The sequence below is a fragment of the Pseudorca crassidens genome, chromosome 3, assembly GCF_039906515.1.
Source record: "Pseudorca crassidens isolate mPseCra1 chromosome 3, mPseCra1.hap1, whole genome shotgun sequence".
NCBI lineage: Eukaryota > Metazoa > Chordata > Mammalia > Artiodactyla > Delphinidae > Pseudorca > Pseudorca crassidens.
This window is the reverse complement of record NC_090298.1, coordinates 45,762,715-45,774,900: the sequence shown is the minus strand read 5'-3', so window position 1 is coordinate 45,774,900 and position 12,186 is coordinate 45,762,715. Positions and strand designations below refer to the sequence as shown.

General features: G+C 37.7%; 1 protein-coding gene across 3 annotated transcripts in view; it reads right to left on the bottom strand.

Moving 5' to 3' along the window:
- The window catches only part of RAB3C (RAB3C, member RAS oncogene family), a 398,656-nt gene that overhangs the window by 304,607 nt on the left and 81,863 nt on the right, over window positions 1–12,186 (bottom strand). The window contains exon 1 of one of the 3 annotated variants that reach the window (XM_067730724.1): window positions 4,176–4,416. The exons of 1 other annotated variant lie outside the window; for it this stretch is intronic. In XM_067730724.1, coding sequence (XP_067586825.1) covers window positions 4,176–4,193 — 18 coding nt within the window. In that variant the 5' untranslated portion in view covers window positions 4,194–4,416. Of the gene's footprint in view, window positions 1–3,371; window positions 3,553–4,175; window positions 4,417–12,186 lie in introns of those variants that run through there. One more of the 3 variants, XM_067730722.1, reaches the window with a different exon arrangement.

Below are 12,186 nucleotides of genomic sequence, written 5' to 3'. Positions count from 1 at the left end.
ACACTTATATTCTTTCTTCAATCATCCTCATTTTTAGCCAAATAACCTTTTTTGGCACTCTGCTCCATGCTTTGAGTAGTTGTTTTCCTCTCAAGTTTCCTAAATAGTTAGAGGGCTCTGCACTTATGTGATGACCCAGAAAGCTTGTGGATGACAAAATTGAAGATAAGCATTTAAACAGAGACAATGAATTCCACTGGTCCTGCAAGAGAGTAAGTAAAGCTGCAAGAAATTCAAACCCAGGAAACAGAAAGCTAACCATTTTTAAAACATTGGCCTTTCTCAAATATTTGGTTTAGTTCATGCAAGATAAATTTATAAACAGAAGAGACAATTTTCTTTCTTCTGAACCAAATGAATGAATCAAATTATATCAATAGTGCCCTCATTCATTACACCACCATTTTGTGTCTTCTTGAGGAACCCAAAATAATAGAGGAAAGAACAAGGGCTTTCTAGAGTCTGGCAGAATTTTGAATTTACCGTGTTGGGAAAGTTTTTTAATCTTAAAAAGTTCTAGTTATCTGCCCATAATTAGGATAATGGTGACCTCTAGGACTGTTTTATATTTTACACACACACACACACACACACACACACAGAGAGATCTGAATGCAAGGCACAGTGCTTAGCACAAAGCACTAGATAAACTGGAATTTGTTCAACCTGGCTCCTGAATCAAATGACAATTTGTTCATGAGAGTCTTGCCCTCAAGTCACGAGCGCTGCTATTCCCCATTTCATTTGGCCCTCAGGATTTATGGATGCACTGAATGAAGAAACACAAAATGACCATTTCCTGCATTAAAATTCTAACCCATCATTTGGAACACTTACCAAATGCTATTCCTGGTTATTTAGTTGCAAAGGAAATACAGACAGCAAAGACTATTACGGTTTATTATTTTAATAATCCCTATAAAACAATTATTATCCCTTATTTTGCATCAACTCAGAGAGAAATATTCTTCAGAAAATTTGCATATATCAAAGATAACTACCTTGAACAGAGCACCGAGCTATGTACATAGGCACAATAAATACTTTTTAAAAGACATTAATTTTTAAAGGATTCTTTGATTTAAGAAAATAAAATAAGTAAATTAGGAAATCAAGAATTAAAGAGCACATTTTGCTTCACTGAATAAATGAACTAAATATTTTTATATGGGGAAAAGAATCTCTTAGGATAATGAAACTATAGAATGAGGTTTTGCTTGTGACTCATTTTCCAGAAACCTAAGGGAAAACTTAGGGGCATGTATTTTAAATGATGATGTGGTTCAGTCTTTAAATGTAAAAGAAAAAAAGTCAACTATTCATCTCATTGCATTTTCATATGCCAAAATCACCTGGAATGTGATTATGTGCTTATGATTCAGAAGTACAGGTGCTGAGACATTACTTGCCACTTAAAAAACATATATATATGAAGCATGTTTATAGTTTTTATTCTTTCTATCATTATATATGTTTGAAAACCTGACAGTAATTGAGAGAGGGCCACCATAACAATTTACTTGGTAAATTGAATCAATAAATGTGCTGAAATGAAATATACTACAGAAAATAGTCTTTGATTTTTTTTAATGTACATGTTATTCTTGATAGCATTTGGGCATTGTAAGTTTTAATTTCAAAAATCAAGTCCAGTGAATAAAATACATCCTAAATATGACAACTCCATCCAGAAGCAAATTAATTTTGTTACCTATTTTTATATTAATTATTCATTAAAGTTCTGACTAAAATATGGAATTACAGTGCCTACTACAAAGTTGATATGAAATAATTTAAAATAGTTCTCAAGGCACTAATTTCATACAGTTCTGTAACATTTTAATGACCCTTTTGAACATTCTAAGCAATTATTATAAGAAAATAAAAAAGATGCAGTGTGATTTATTTGTTAGAAATTTATTTTAACATAAACACCTCAGTGCATATATGGGTTTGATGTTAAATACTAACAATCTACTTTTAAAATCTACTGTCAATGTTTACTTGTAATCAGATATGCTTAATTTAGCCAGTTGGTTCCTGGCAGTACCTCTAGTAGCGGGAAATTATCATAAGCCAATATATCTTGATTGCAACAGCCTGCACCTTTATTGTCTGTCCAGATTCTTTTCACATCAGGTCTATAATGAAAAACTAAGTCACAAACAGAGGTATTAGAAGATTCACAATAGGGCCAATGTTCTCTGGACCAAATCAAATTTTCAATAACTCATAAGGTAATTCGAGAGCTTCTATTATATAATCCTTCAACAAACAATTAAATTCTACAGATCTTTTTTCATTGAACAGTCCAGTCAGCATATATGTTAATATACATAACCCATACCATAAATAAAAAGTAAATTGAAGCATACGTTTAAAGCCCTTGATTTTTGTGGAAAATGTTTAAGCACGAATTAAAGTCAAACATTTATATTGGTGGATTTGGTAGCAGGGTTGGGTTCTCAAGAGAGACAACACGTTCCAAACGTATGTTCCATTCCCCTCTCAATCCCATTCATAAAGTGCCTTTCTGTTACGCAATGGGATCACTCTGCTTGGTAATGAACACAGGCTGATGTTTAGCGTTAACTGATTGTATATACAAAGGAGACAGCATCACTCATCTTTACTTAAAAACAAAACTTAAGCAAGGTGCTTAGGCAGAGGCACCTTTGCACCGGAGTCAAAGGAAGCAAACATAAGAATGTGACAGAAATAGGGAATCGGAACGGACAACAAATGGGCACATTACTCAGGAAAGCTCAGAGGATAGTCTTTGAAACGCAGCAGTAAACCAGTTGTGTGGACAGCGATAAAGGCTTGCTTACTTCTGGGAAGAGTCAAGCCCCAATGGGTTTGCTTTTTCCGTTGATACTACTAGGACCCTAACTGAAGAAAGAGGACTATGGGGACCCTAACACTGGCTTCTCCTTTCTTAGCGCGCTCTTAACCAAGCAGTATTCGCTCTATCCCGACTCCAGTAGAGTTCGCAACCCCGAACCTCGCCATAAGTCCGTGTGTCTGCACCGCGATCACAACCAGGCAAGCCAGGAGGGACAATCAATGCCAATACGAGATTGCATGCTCCTCTGACTTTTGTTTGCTCAAGTTTACGTTTTAGACACTATAATCCTCCTTGTGGAGCCTAGAAAGATAATGTATACTCTTACCCGCGTCAAAACATCCCTAGTTACAGCCCCGCGGAGCGTAGAGGAACCCAGTTCTGTTCCATGGACCAAGTCAGAACCGCATCCCCGCGGGTGGCTGCCTAAGACCTTCCCTTAGATCGGGCGCAGTTTATGCTGGGAGCGAGGGAGAAAGCATCTTTCTCAATTCCTCCCGAGGCCACACTTTCTATATAGACCCACCTGCATGGGAGCTTCGTGTCTCATTGTTCGCAAAGTGTCCTCTCTCCCTGGCTAAGACAGTGCTGGCCCGGGAGCCCGATCAAGCGTGCACAGCCCGCGCGCTTCACGCTCCACACTGCACTCTTGGGGTTCGCTAACCGGCTCCAACATCAGCACCGGAGCTGTCCCTTCCTGGCGCCGCACACGCGTACTGGCTGGGAGCCCCGCGTGCTCCTGGGAGTTGTAGTCTAACCCTGCTGAGCTTTCCGGGAAACCGGTGAGCCGTGAACTACATTTCCCGGCAAGCCAGCATAAAAACAGGCTGCTCCTCCTGTTGGACTCGGCCGCCGAGCCTCCCTTCTCTTTTGGAATCGCTCCCGGTTGTTGCTGCTCTCAGCCTCACAGACCATTTCCTCGCAAGGTGCAGGCGAAAAGTGACCCCGGCTCATCTCAGCTGGAGATTTTTCTTTGCTACCTATCGCTTTCCGAAGCTAGATTGTGATTTTTCTTGTTAGGAAACGCACTACCTTGTGCTAATTCCCAATCTAAACGAAACCTGCGCTGCATTCTGGAACTCTCCGCGCTACACCTCCCCATCCTGAATCGGGAAAGTTTATACATTTCCATAGGCAGAGTGGGGTGGTTTTACAATCTCATTCACCAAACGCGGGGGAGAACGAGAATGAATGGCACACACATAAAGAAAGTGGTTTACTCACACAATTGCATTGAGAAGGCACCCACGCGCGCGCGTACACACACACACCAAAGTCCATCAAAGCAAGATTTCACTCAGAGCATGCAGAGGAACTCCCTTCTGCTTACCTTTCCATACAGCTCCATTGCAACTCAAGGTTCCGAAATTCTTAGTAATCCGTCCTGCTACAAACGAGGTTAAGGTCTCACGCAGGAAGAGAAGCTAAACGCACTACACAATGGAAGGGGTGGGGGTGGCGGCTGGCGGAGGGAGAAACGAGGGACGAGAGAGCACAGCTAATTTAGATAGATGGTTTCTTTTCTCTGGAGGGAGAGTGTGGAGGCTTCAAGTACCAGCTGCAGAGAAAGAGCTGAGAGTCTCTTAGGAAGTGCCAGGGGCGCGATCGTGCAGGGCAGCCCCTCCCCAGGCCCTCCCCCAGACACCTTCCACCGTCATTAGTGCGCACACACGGCCGCTGCTGGCCCAGGGCTGGAGAGCTGATAGGGCACCGGGTTATTTACCCAAAGGAAGTCACAGAAAATGAACACATTCATCACCAGAGCCTAGAAGCACCGTCACAGAACAAGATAGGAGACCTCTATTAAGTTATCCTGTCCTTTCTTTAACACAGGGTCATGCCTTACATTACAATCATGCTCCTCCAGACTAGTTCAAAAATAGTTTTGAAATCTCGGAACTGTACTTTTATTACACGTATCTTTTCCCCTCAGTTCACAAATATGTGTGACTATCCATATTCTCTGTACCGATCTAAAAACTCTCTTTTCCCTTTAAGAGTAAATGTTATTCAGTCCAGTAATCATCCCCGCCTTTCACGTGTGGTCAAAAATTGGAGGCAGAATGGGAAAAGAATTAACTTGATACTGACAGAGACATGGAAGTAATAACTTAAAACTGCTTGAAACTCCATTGCACTAGACAAAGCAGTAGAACGGAGGTTCTTAAACTTAAATGTGCTTGAAAATCTCTTGGGGGTGTTAAAATTCATATTCTCAAGGCATGCATAGAGATTCTGATTCACTGGAAGTGATGATGTGTCTGGGAATTAGCCTTTTAAACAAACACTCCAGCAATTCTGATGCAAGTTGTCCTTAAACAGAGAAACACTGCCTTAAAATTTTTTATGTGTAAGAATTTTTCAAAAATACAAACCTCGAAAACGTCACAGACTGACTCAATATTGCAACAACAATGCATTGGGAACCTACCATGTTCAAAATGTCCCAATAATTTTAGATTGTGTTTTTGTTTTTGCCGTTTTTTTTTTTTTAAGAAATCTAAGATCTGTCTTCTAATCTTGCAATCAATGAGAATGGAATTGATATCACCTAGGTAAATAGTTTTTATAGCTATTCAGAAAACACATTTGAAAATGCTCCCCTCATAGGGGAGCATTGGTTATGTGAGGTTTCAAGCAATTTCATTTAAGTTAGCTAATAGCAAATAAAATTAAAAGGTAAAAACCAATATCTATATGTTTCTTGATAGATTATTACACATAAGCCTTCTGCAGATCTTTTGTAGATCTATGTAAAGGTACACTTCTTTATAAATTTTTTCCAAGAGAAGTACCAACAAAGTAATACTGACACTTAAATGTGTATAATTATTGGCATTTAATAATAAAAATATGCACAGCTACTTAGAGCTTGTCTTTCTTCAAAAAAATTTCCTATAATTTTCATACTATCATCATCACCTTCTGAAATTCTCAGAATTCAAAGAGTCTGATACCACAGAACATGTTGAAATATTATGTGTTGAACCCTCTTGGATTTACTATTATTTGAGAAGTTCATCCCTTCTTAAAATTTTATTACAATGATTTACCCCCTCAGTTTTCTAGTATGTCTTTTATTTGTGGAAGAACCCATGAAAATTGAGTTGAGGAAAAAAAAAAAAAACATTGTGAAAGGTTTTGGGGAACTTAGTTCTGTCCTGTTTCTCCTGCCTCAGTTGGTTATTTAAGTGGGTGAAGGGAGTAAAAAAAAAAGCTAGTCAGGGATCAACTCAACAAACAAAAGTGGACTGGAACTGATTATCTCCCTAAAGTCAGAAGAGCACTTTATCTTTGCTTGAAATTAGGCCACCATCTGTGAGTTTCATTCCCAAGGTCAGCAGACGACTGCTGGAGCTCCATCTCTTATATCCACATTCTAGCCAGCAGGAAGGAAGATATGATGAAGAAGGGCATTCCAGCATCCCTTTTAATACACCAGTGCTCTTACATTACAGTGCCTAGACCTTAATCTTATGATCATACCTACTTGCAAGGTAGGCTGGGAAATGTAGCCCCTATTCTGGGTAAACTTGTGCCCAGCTGAAAATCAGGAATTCTGTTATAAAATGGGTACTGGGGAAGAACAGGTGCTGGCAGACAGCTGGTAATCTCTCCTATAGGGCATAAGGGGGACTATAAGATAAATCTTGCTACTTTTTTCCTTTAGCAATTTTACTGAAATGTGAATGTCTAATAATTTTAAAATTTATCCATTCCCAGGGAGCTCTGTAATTTAACAGCAATCAAAGCCTTAAAATCAAGGAATTACCCAAAGGTTAGAATAGTCTGGCTCTTGTTGAGGAAATAAGGAAAAAGGGAAGTCTTCTCCACTTACATATGAATCTGGGGTTAGTTGACATTAAAATGGTTTTAAAAGGCACAGTAGAGTTAAGTGAAGGCAAAGAGCCCACCAGTGAGTGTCACAAAGTATGTAACATGAGCACTTCCCCATATTAGAAAGTAGAGCAGGCTCAAAGTCCTGAGGTCCAGAGAGCATGACTTACCCAGGGTCACATAGATCATTAGAGGGATAGCTGAGATAAGAACTCTTAAATCTTTGTCTTTGGATTCAGTTTTCTTTTCATTGTCTGACATCACTCTTCATTATTGACTGACTATCCTGTGTTTATCTGATATTTACTAGCATTTACTTTGTTTTTTGTATTTATCTAGTTTATCTATTATTCACTTTGTTGTTATCAGTCCTTGTCTATATCAGCTCTATTAAACAGTAAAATTCTATCAAGTAGGGTTAAATGGGGATAATTTATTAGGCTAAACAAACCCAAGAACAAGGATAATTATTAATTAGTAATGATGATATTGGTTAAATGAAAAATAGCATTAGATATTTTGTTTCTACCATTGTTACTATCTCTCTGTTAGGACTTACACTGAAAAATAAAATGACTGAGGCTTGGTATAAGAGATAAGTATGACCCTGGGGATTCACTTACTCCCTCATGCATGCCTTACTCAAATCCACTGTGCAAGGATATGGCTGGGTGTCTAATCCTAGGTGTTTCTGGGACCATTTCCAAACAAACAGGAGGTTTTTCTAGACTGAGGCCCATTACCTTTGTCTGACTCTGTGTTAAAGCTGTCTTTGATTTCAACTTTGTGCAGCATCTCTATCAAGAATTGCTATTGATTGTCTCATGTTGCCTTTGGAAGAAATTGAATATCCCCATGATGTTATTGATCTCTTTTTAATTAAAAGAAAAATAATTTTAACTCATTCTTGCTCATGATTTTGCTTATGGACACCTAGCCAGCAAGATGTTGGGGCAGGATTTGAAGCTCAGGGTTATCTGATTCCAAAGCCCAGATTCTTGCCCATAGTTTTTCTCACAAAAGGCAATATTGAGAGGGCAGATAGCAGAAGCAAGAAGAACTACAATCCTGCAGCCTGTGGAACAAAAACCACATTCACAGAAAGATAGACAAGATGAAAAGGCAGAGGGCTATGTACCAGATGAAGGAACAAGATAAAACCCCAGAAAAACAACTAAATGAAGTGGAGATAGGCAACCTTCCAGAAAAAGAATTCAGAATAATGATAGTGAAGATCATCCAGAACCTCGGAAAAAGAATAGAGGCGAACATCGAGAAGATGCAAGAAATGTTTAACAAAGACCTAGAAGAATTAAAGAACAAACAAACAGAGATGAACAATACAATAACTGAAATGAAAAATACACTAGAAGGAATCAATAGTAGAACAATTGAGGCAGAAGAACGGATAAGTGACCTGGAAGACAGAATGGTGGAATTCACTGCTGCAGAACAGAATGAAGAAAAAAGAATGAAAAGAAATGAAGACAGCCTAAGAGATCTCTGGGACAACATTAAATGCAACAACATTCACATTATAGGGGTCCCAGAAGGAGAAGAGAGAGAGACAGGACCCGAGAAAATATTTGAAGAGATTATAGTTGAAAATTTCCCTAACATGGGAAAGGAAATAGCCACCCAAGTCCAGGAAGTGCAGAGAGTTCTATACAGGATAAAGCCAAGGAGAAACACACAGAGACATATAGTAGTCAAATTGGCAAAAACTAAAGACAAAGAAATTTATTGAAAGCAGCAAGGGAAAAAATACAAATAATATACAAGGGAACTCCCATAAGGTTAACAGCTGATTTCTCAGCAGAAACTCTACAAACCAGAACGGAGTGGCATGACATATTTAAAGTGATGAAAGGGAAGAACCTACAACCAAGATTACGATACCCAGCAAGGATCTCATTCAGATTTGATGGAGACATCAAATGCTTTACAGACAAGCAAGTGCTAAGACAATTCAGCACCACCAAGCCAGCTCTACAGCAAATGCTAAAAGAACTTCTCTAAGTGGGAAACATAAGAGAAGAAAAGGACCTACAAAAACAAACCCAAAACAATTAAGAAAATGGTCATAGGAACATACATATTGATAATTACCTTAAACGTGAATGGATTAAATGCTCCAACCAAAAGACACAGGCTTGCTGAATGGATACAAAAAGAAGACCCATATATATGCTGTCTTTAAGAGACCCACTTCAGACCTAGGGATACATACAGACTGAAAGTGAGGGGATGGAAAAAGATATTCCATGCAAATGGAAATCAAAAGAAAACTGGAGTAGCAATACTCATATCAGATAAAATAGACTTTAAAATAAAGAATGTTACAAGAGACAAGGAAGGACACTACATAATGATCAAGGGATCAATCCAAGAAGAAGATATAACAATTATAAATATATATGCATCTAACATAGGAGCACCTCAATACATAAGGCAACTGCTACCAGCTATAAAAGAGGAAATTGACAGTAACACAATAATAGTGGGGGACTTTAACACCTCACTTACACCAATGGACAGATCATCCAAAATGAAAATAAATAAGGAAACAGAAGCTTTAAATGACACAATAGGCCAGATAGATTTAATTGACATTTACAGGACATTCCATCCAAAAACAGCAGATTACACTTTCTTCTCAAGTGCGCACAGAATATTCTCCAGGATAGATCACATCTTGGGTCACAAATCAAGCCTCAGTAAATTTACGAAAATTGAAATCATATCCAGCATCTTTTCTGACCACAGCGCTATGAGATTAGAAATGAATTACATGGAAAAAAACGTAATAAACACAAACACATGGAAGCTAAACAATATGTTACTAAATAACCAAGAGATCACTGAAACAATCAAAAAATACCTAGAGACAAATGACAATGAAAACACAATGATCCAAAACCTATGGGATGCAGCAAAAGCAGTTCTAAGAGGGTGTTTATAGCTATACAAGCCTACCTCAAGAAATAAGAAAAATCTCAAATAAACAATCTAACCTTACACTTAAAGGAACTAGAGAAAGAAGAACAAACAAAACCGAAAGTTAGCAGAAGGAAAGAAATCATAAAGATCAGAGCAGAAATAAATGAAATACAAACAAAGAAAACAACAGCCAAGATCAGTAAAACTAAAAGCTGGTTCTTTGAGAATATAAACAAAATTGATAAACTATTAGCCAGACTCATCAAGAAAAAGAGGGAGAAGACTCAAATAAATAAAATTAGAAATGAAAAAGGAGAAGTTACAATAGACACCGCAGAAATACAAAGCATCCTAAGAGACTACTACAAGCAACTCTAGGCCAATAAAACGGACAACCTGGAAGAAATGGATAAATTCTTAGAATGGTATAAGCTTCCAAGACTGAACCAGGAAGAAACAGAAAATATGAACAGACAAATCACAAGGAATGAAATTGAAACTGTGATTAAAAATCTTCCAACAAACAAAAGTCTAGGACGAGATGGCTTCACCGGTGAATTCTATGAAACATGTAGGGAAGAGCTAACAGCAATCCTTCTCAAACTCTTCCAAAAAATTGCAGAGGAAGGAACACTCCCAAACTCATTCTATGAGGCCCCATCACCCTGATACCAAAACCAGACAAAGATACTACAAAAAAAGAAAATTACAGACCAATATCACTGATGAATATAGAAGCAAAAATCCTCAACAAAATACTAGCAAACAGAATCCAATAACACATTAAAAGGATCATACACCATGATCAAGTGGGATTTATCCCAGGGATGCAAGGATTCTTCATTATATGCAAATCAATCGATGTGATACACCATATTATGAAACTGATGTATACAAACCATATGATCATCTTAATAGATGCAAAAAAAGCTTTTAAAAAAAGGCAATATTGATTCAAGATAATATGTTTAAAATGTCTTTCAAAGAAGTTTTACTAGACTTTGTTGCTGTTGTTGACCTTGCTTGGGAACAAGGATACTACATAGAGTCCTCTCATGGAATTACTGGGTTACTTATATCTTTTCATACATTTTTAAATTTGAAAACTGTCAACATTGTCAGATACTGATTCATTTGATGCACTAGAGATATTACTAAGGAGCTTTGTATCAATTTCAGATCTTTTGGTAAAGTGTATATGTTATATTTCCAAATCATAGAAGATAGCTTTAGAATAAACAGATTATAATTATGCAGATTATGAGAAAAACAAAGGAATTTTAAACGACAGTCTGCACATTTCATGCAAAGTACTTATTCAGCTACAGGTTTCAGATTGCTAATCTTGCGTGAAGGTTATGTGACCTACATCTTTACAGAAGCCAGGTCTTACTTCCAAAGAGCTAGATATCATTATCTTTTTAAAACAATTATTTTGTAAAGCTATTACAAATTTTGAAAATAATTTTATAATCAAGACCCAACTTAATTATGTCGAGTGTAGATATTAAATTTTCTACCTCTAGGCTTCTGACCAGTCAAAAAAGAGTCAATCTAACATACTAACTCTGAGAACAAAGGGTGGCCCTAAGCAGCATCTCTTAGAATTGCAACAGTGTGGAGTGTGTGTGTGTGTTTTGGGGGTGAAGGTGGGAGGTTGAGGGGTGAGATGGAAGAACATGCTGTGGGCACCCAGCCAGAGCACCTGTGACAGCCAGCCTGCACGCCTTCAATAGCTCTAAGCTAAGCTTATATCTAAGAGCCAAGTCTAGCTAAGAAGAATGAGGCTCATGACAAACATCTATGTCCTGAACTTCCATAGCACTTAAAACATGACAGACTAGTACATGAAGAAGCGTTCTTACAGATGATCTAGCTGAATCCTTCCATTTTATGCATTATAAATTAGATTCCAGTAAAGTGAAATGACCTGCCTAAAGTACCACGTGTCATCCGATGCCATTGAAGGGCTCTAACAAATATTGGAAAAAAAGCTATCTTGAAAGTACATCACAATTTATTATTATAGTCAATTTTATGTGTATCAATAATTTTCATTGAGTTATTTTTAGGTTTACATTTTATACTTTAAAATGCACAGTCAGAAAGGATAAGACACCACCCTCATCCTCAAGTGGGGTTCCAAACTAGTTCAGAAGAGCAGATAAACAGGTAACAGATAACAAGATATCAGTGGCAGAGATAACACAAACCTGGGCCTGATTAGCTGCCTGCCAACTCTTCTCATTAGTAACTGCTTTAAAGATTTATAGGAAAGAGTAATCAGTTCAAGGATATTCTATGGAGAAGTAAATTATGCCTCTGAATAAGAAGGTATCCGATTGTAAATGTAGAAGGCAAGACAAAGACTAGAAGACCTTCAAAGGGACTTAAGGATTATTTAGTATTTTTCTGAGTTTGCAGATAAAGGCTCAAATATGGGTGATGACTCACCTAGCATCACAATACTTAATAACTGAGCCAAGACTAATATGCAATTCACATGACATTAAGACCAGAGTTCTTTGTAAATATACAACATTTCAACAATCACTACTTTGGAC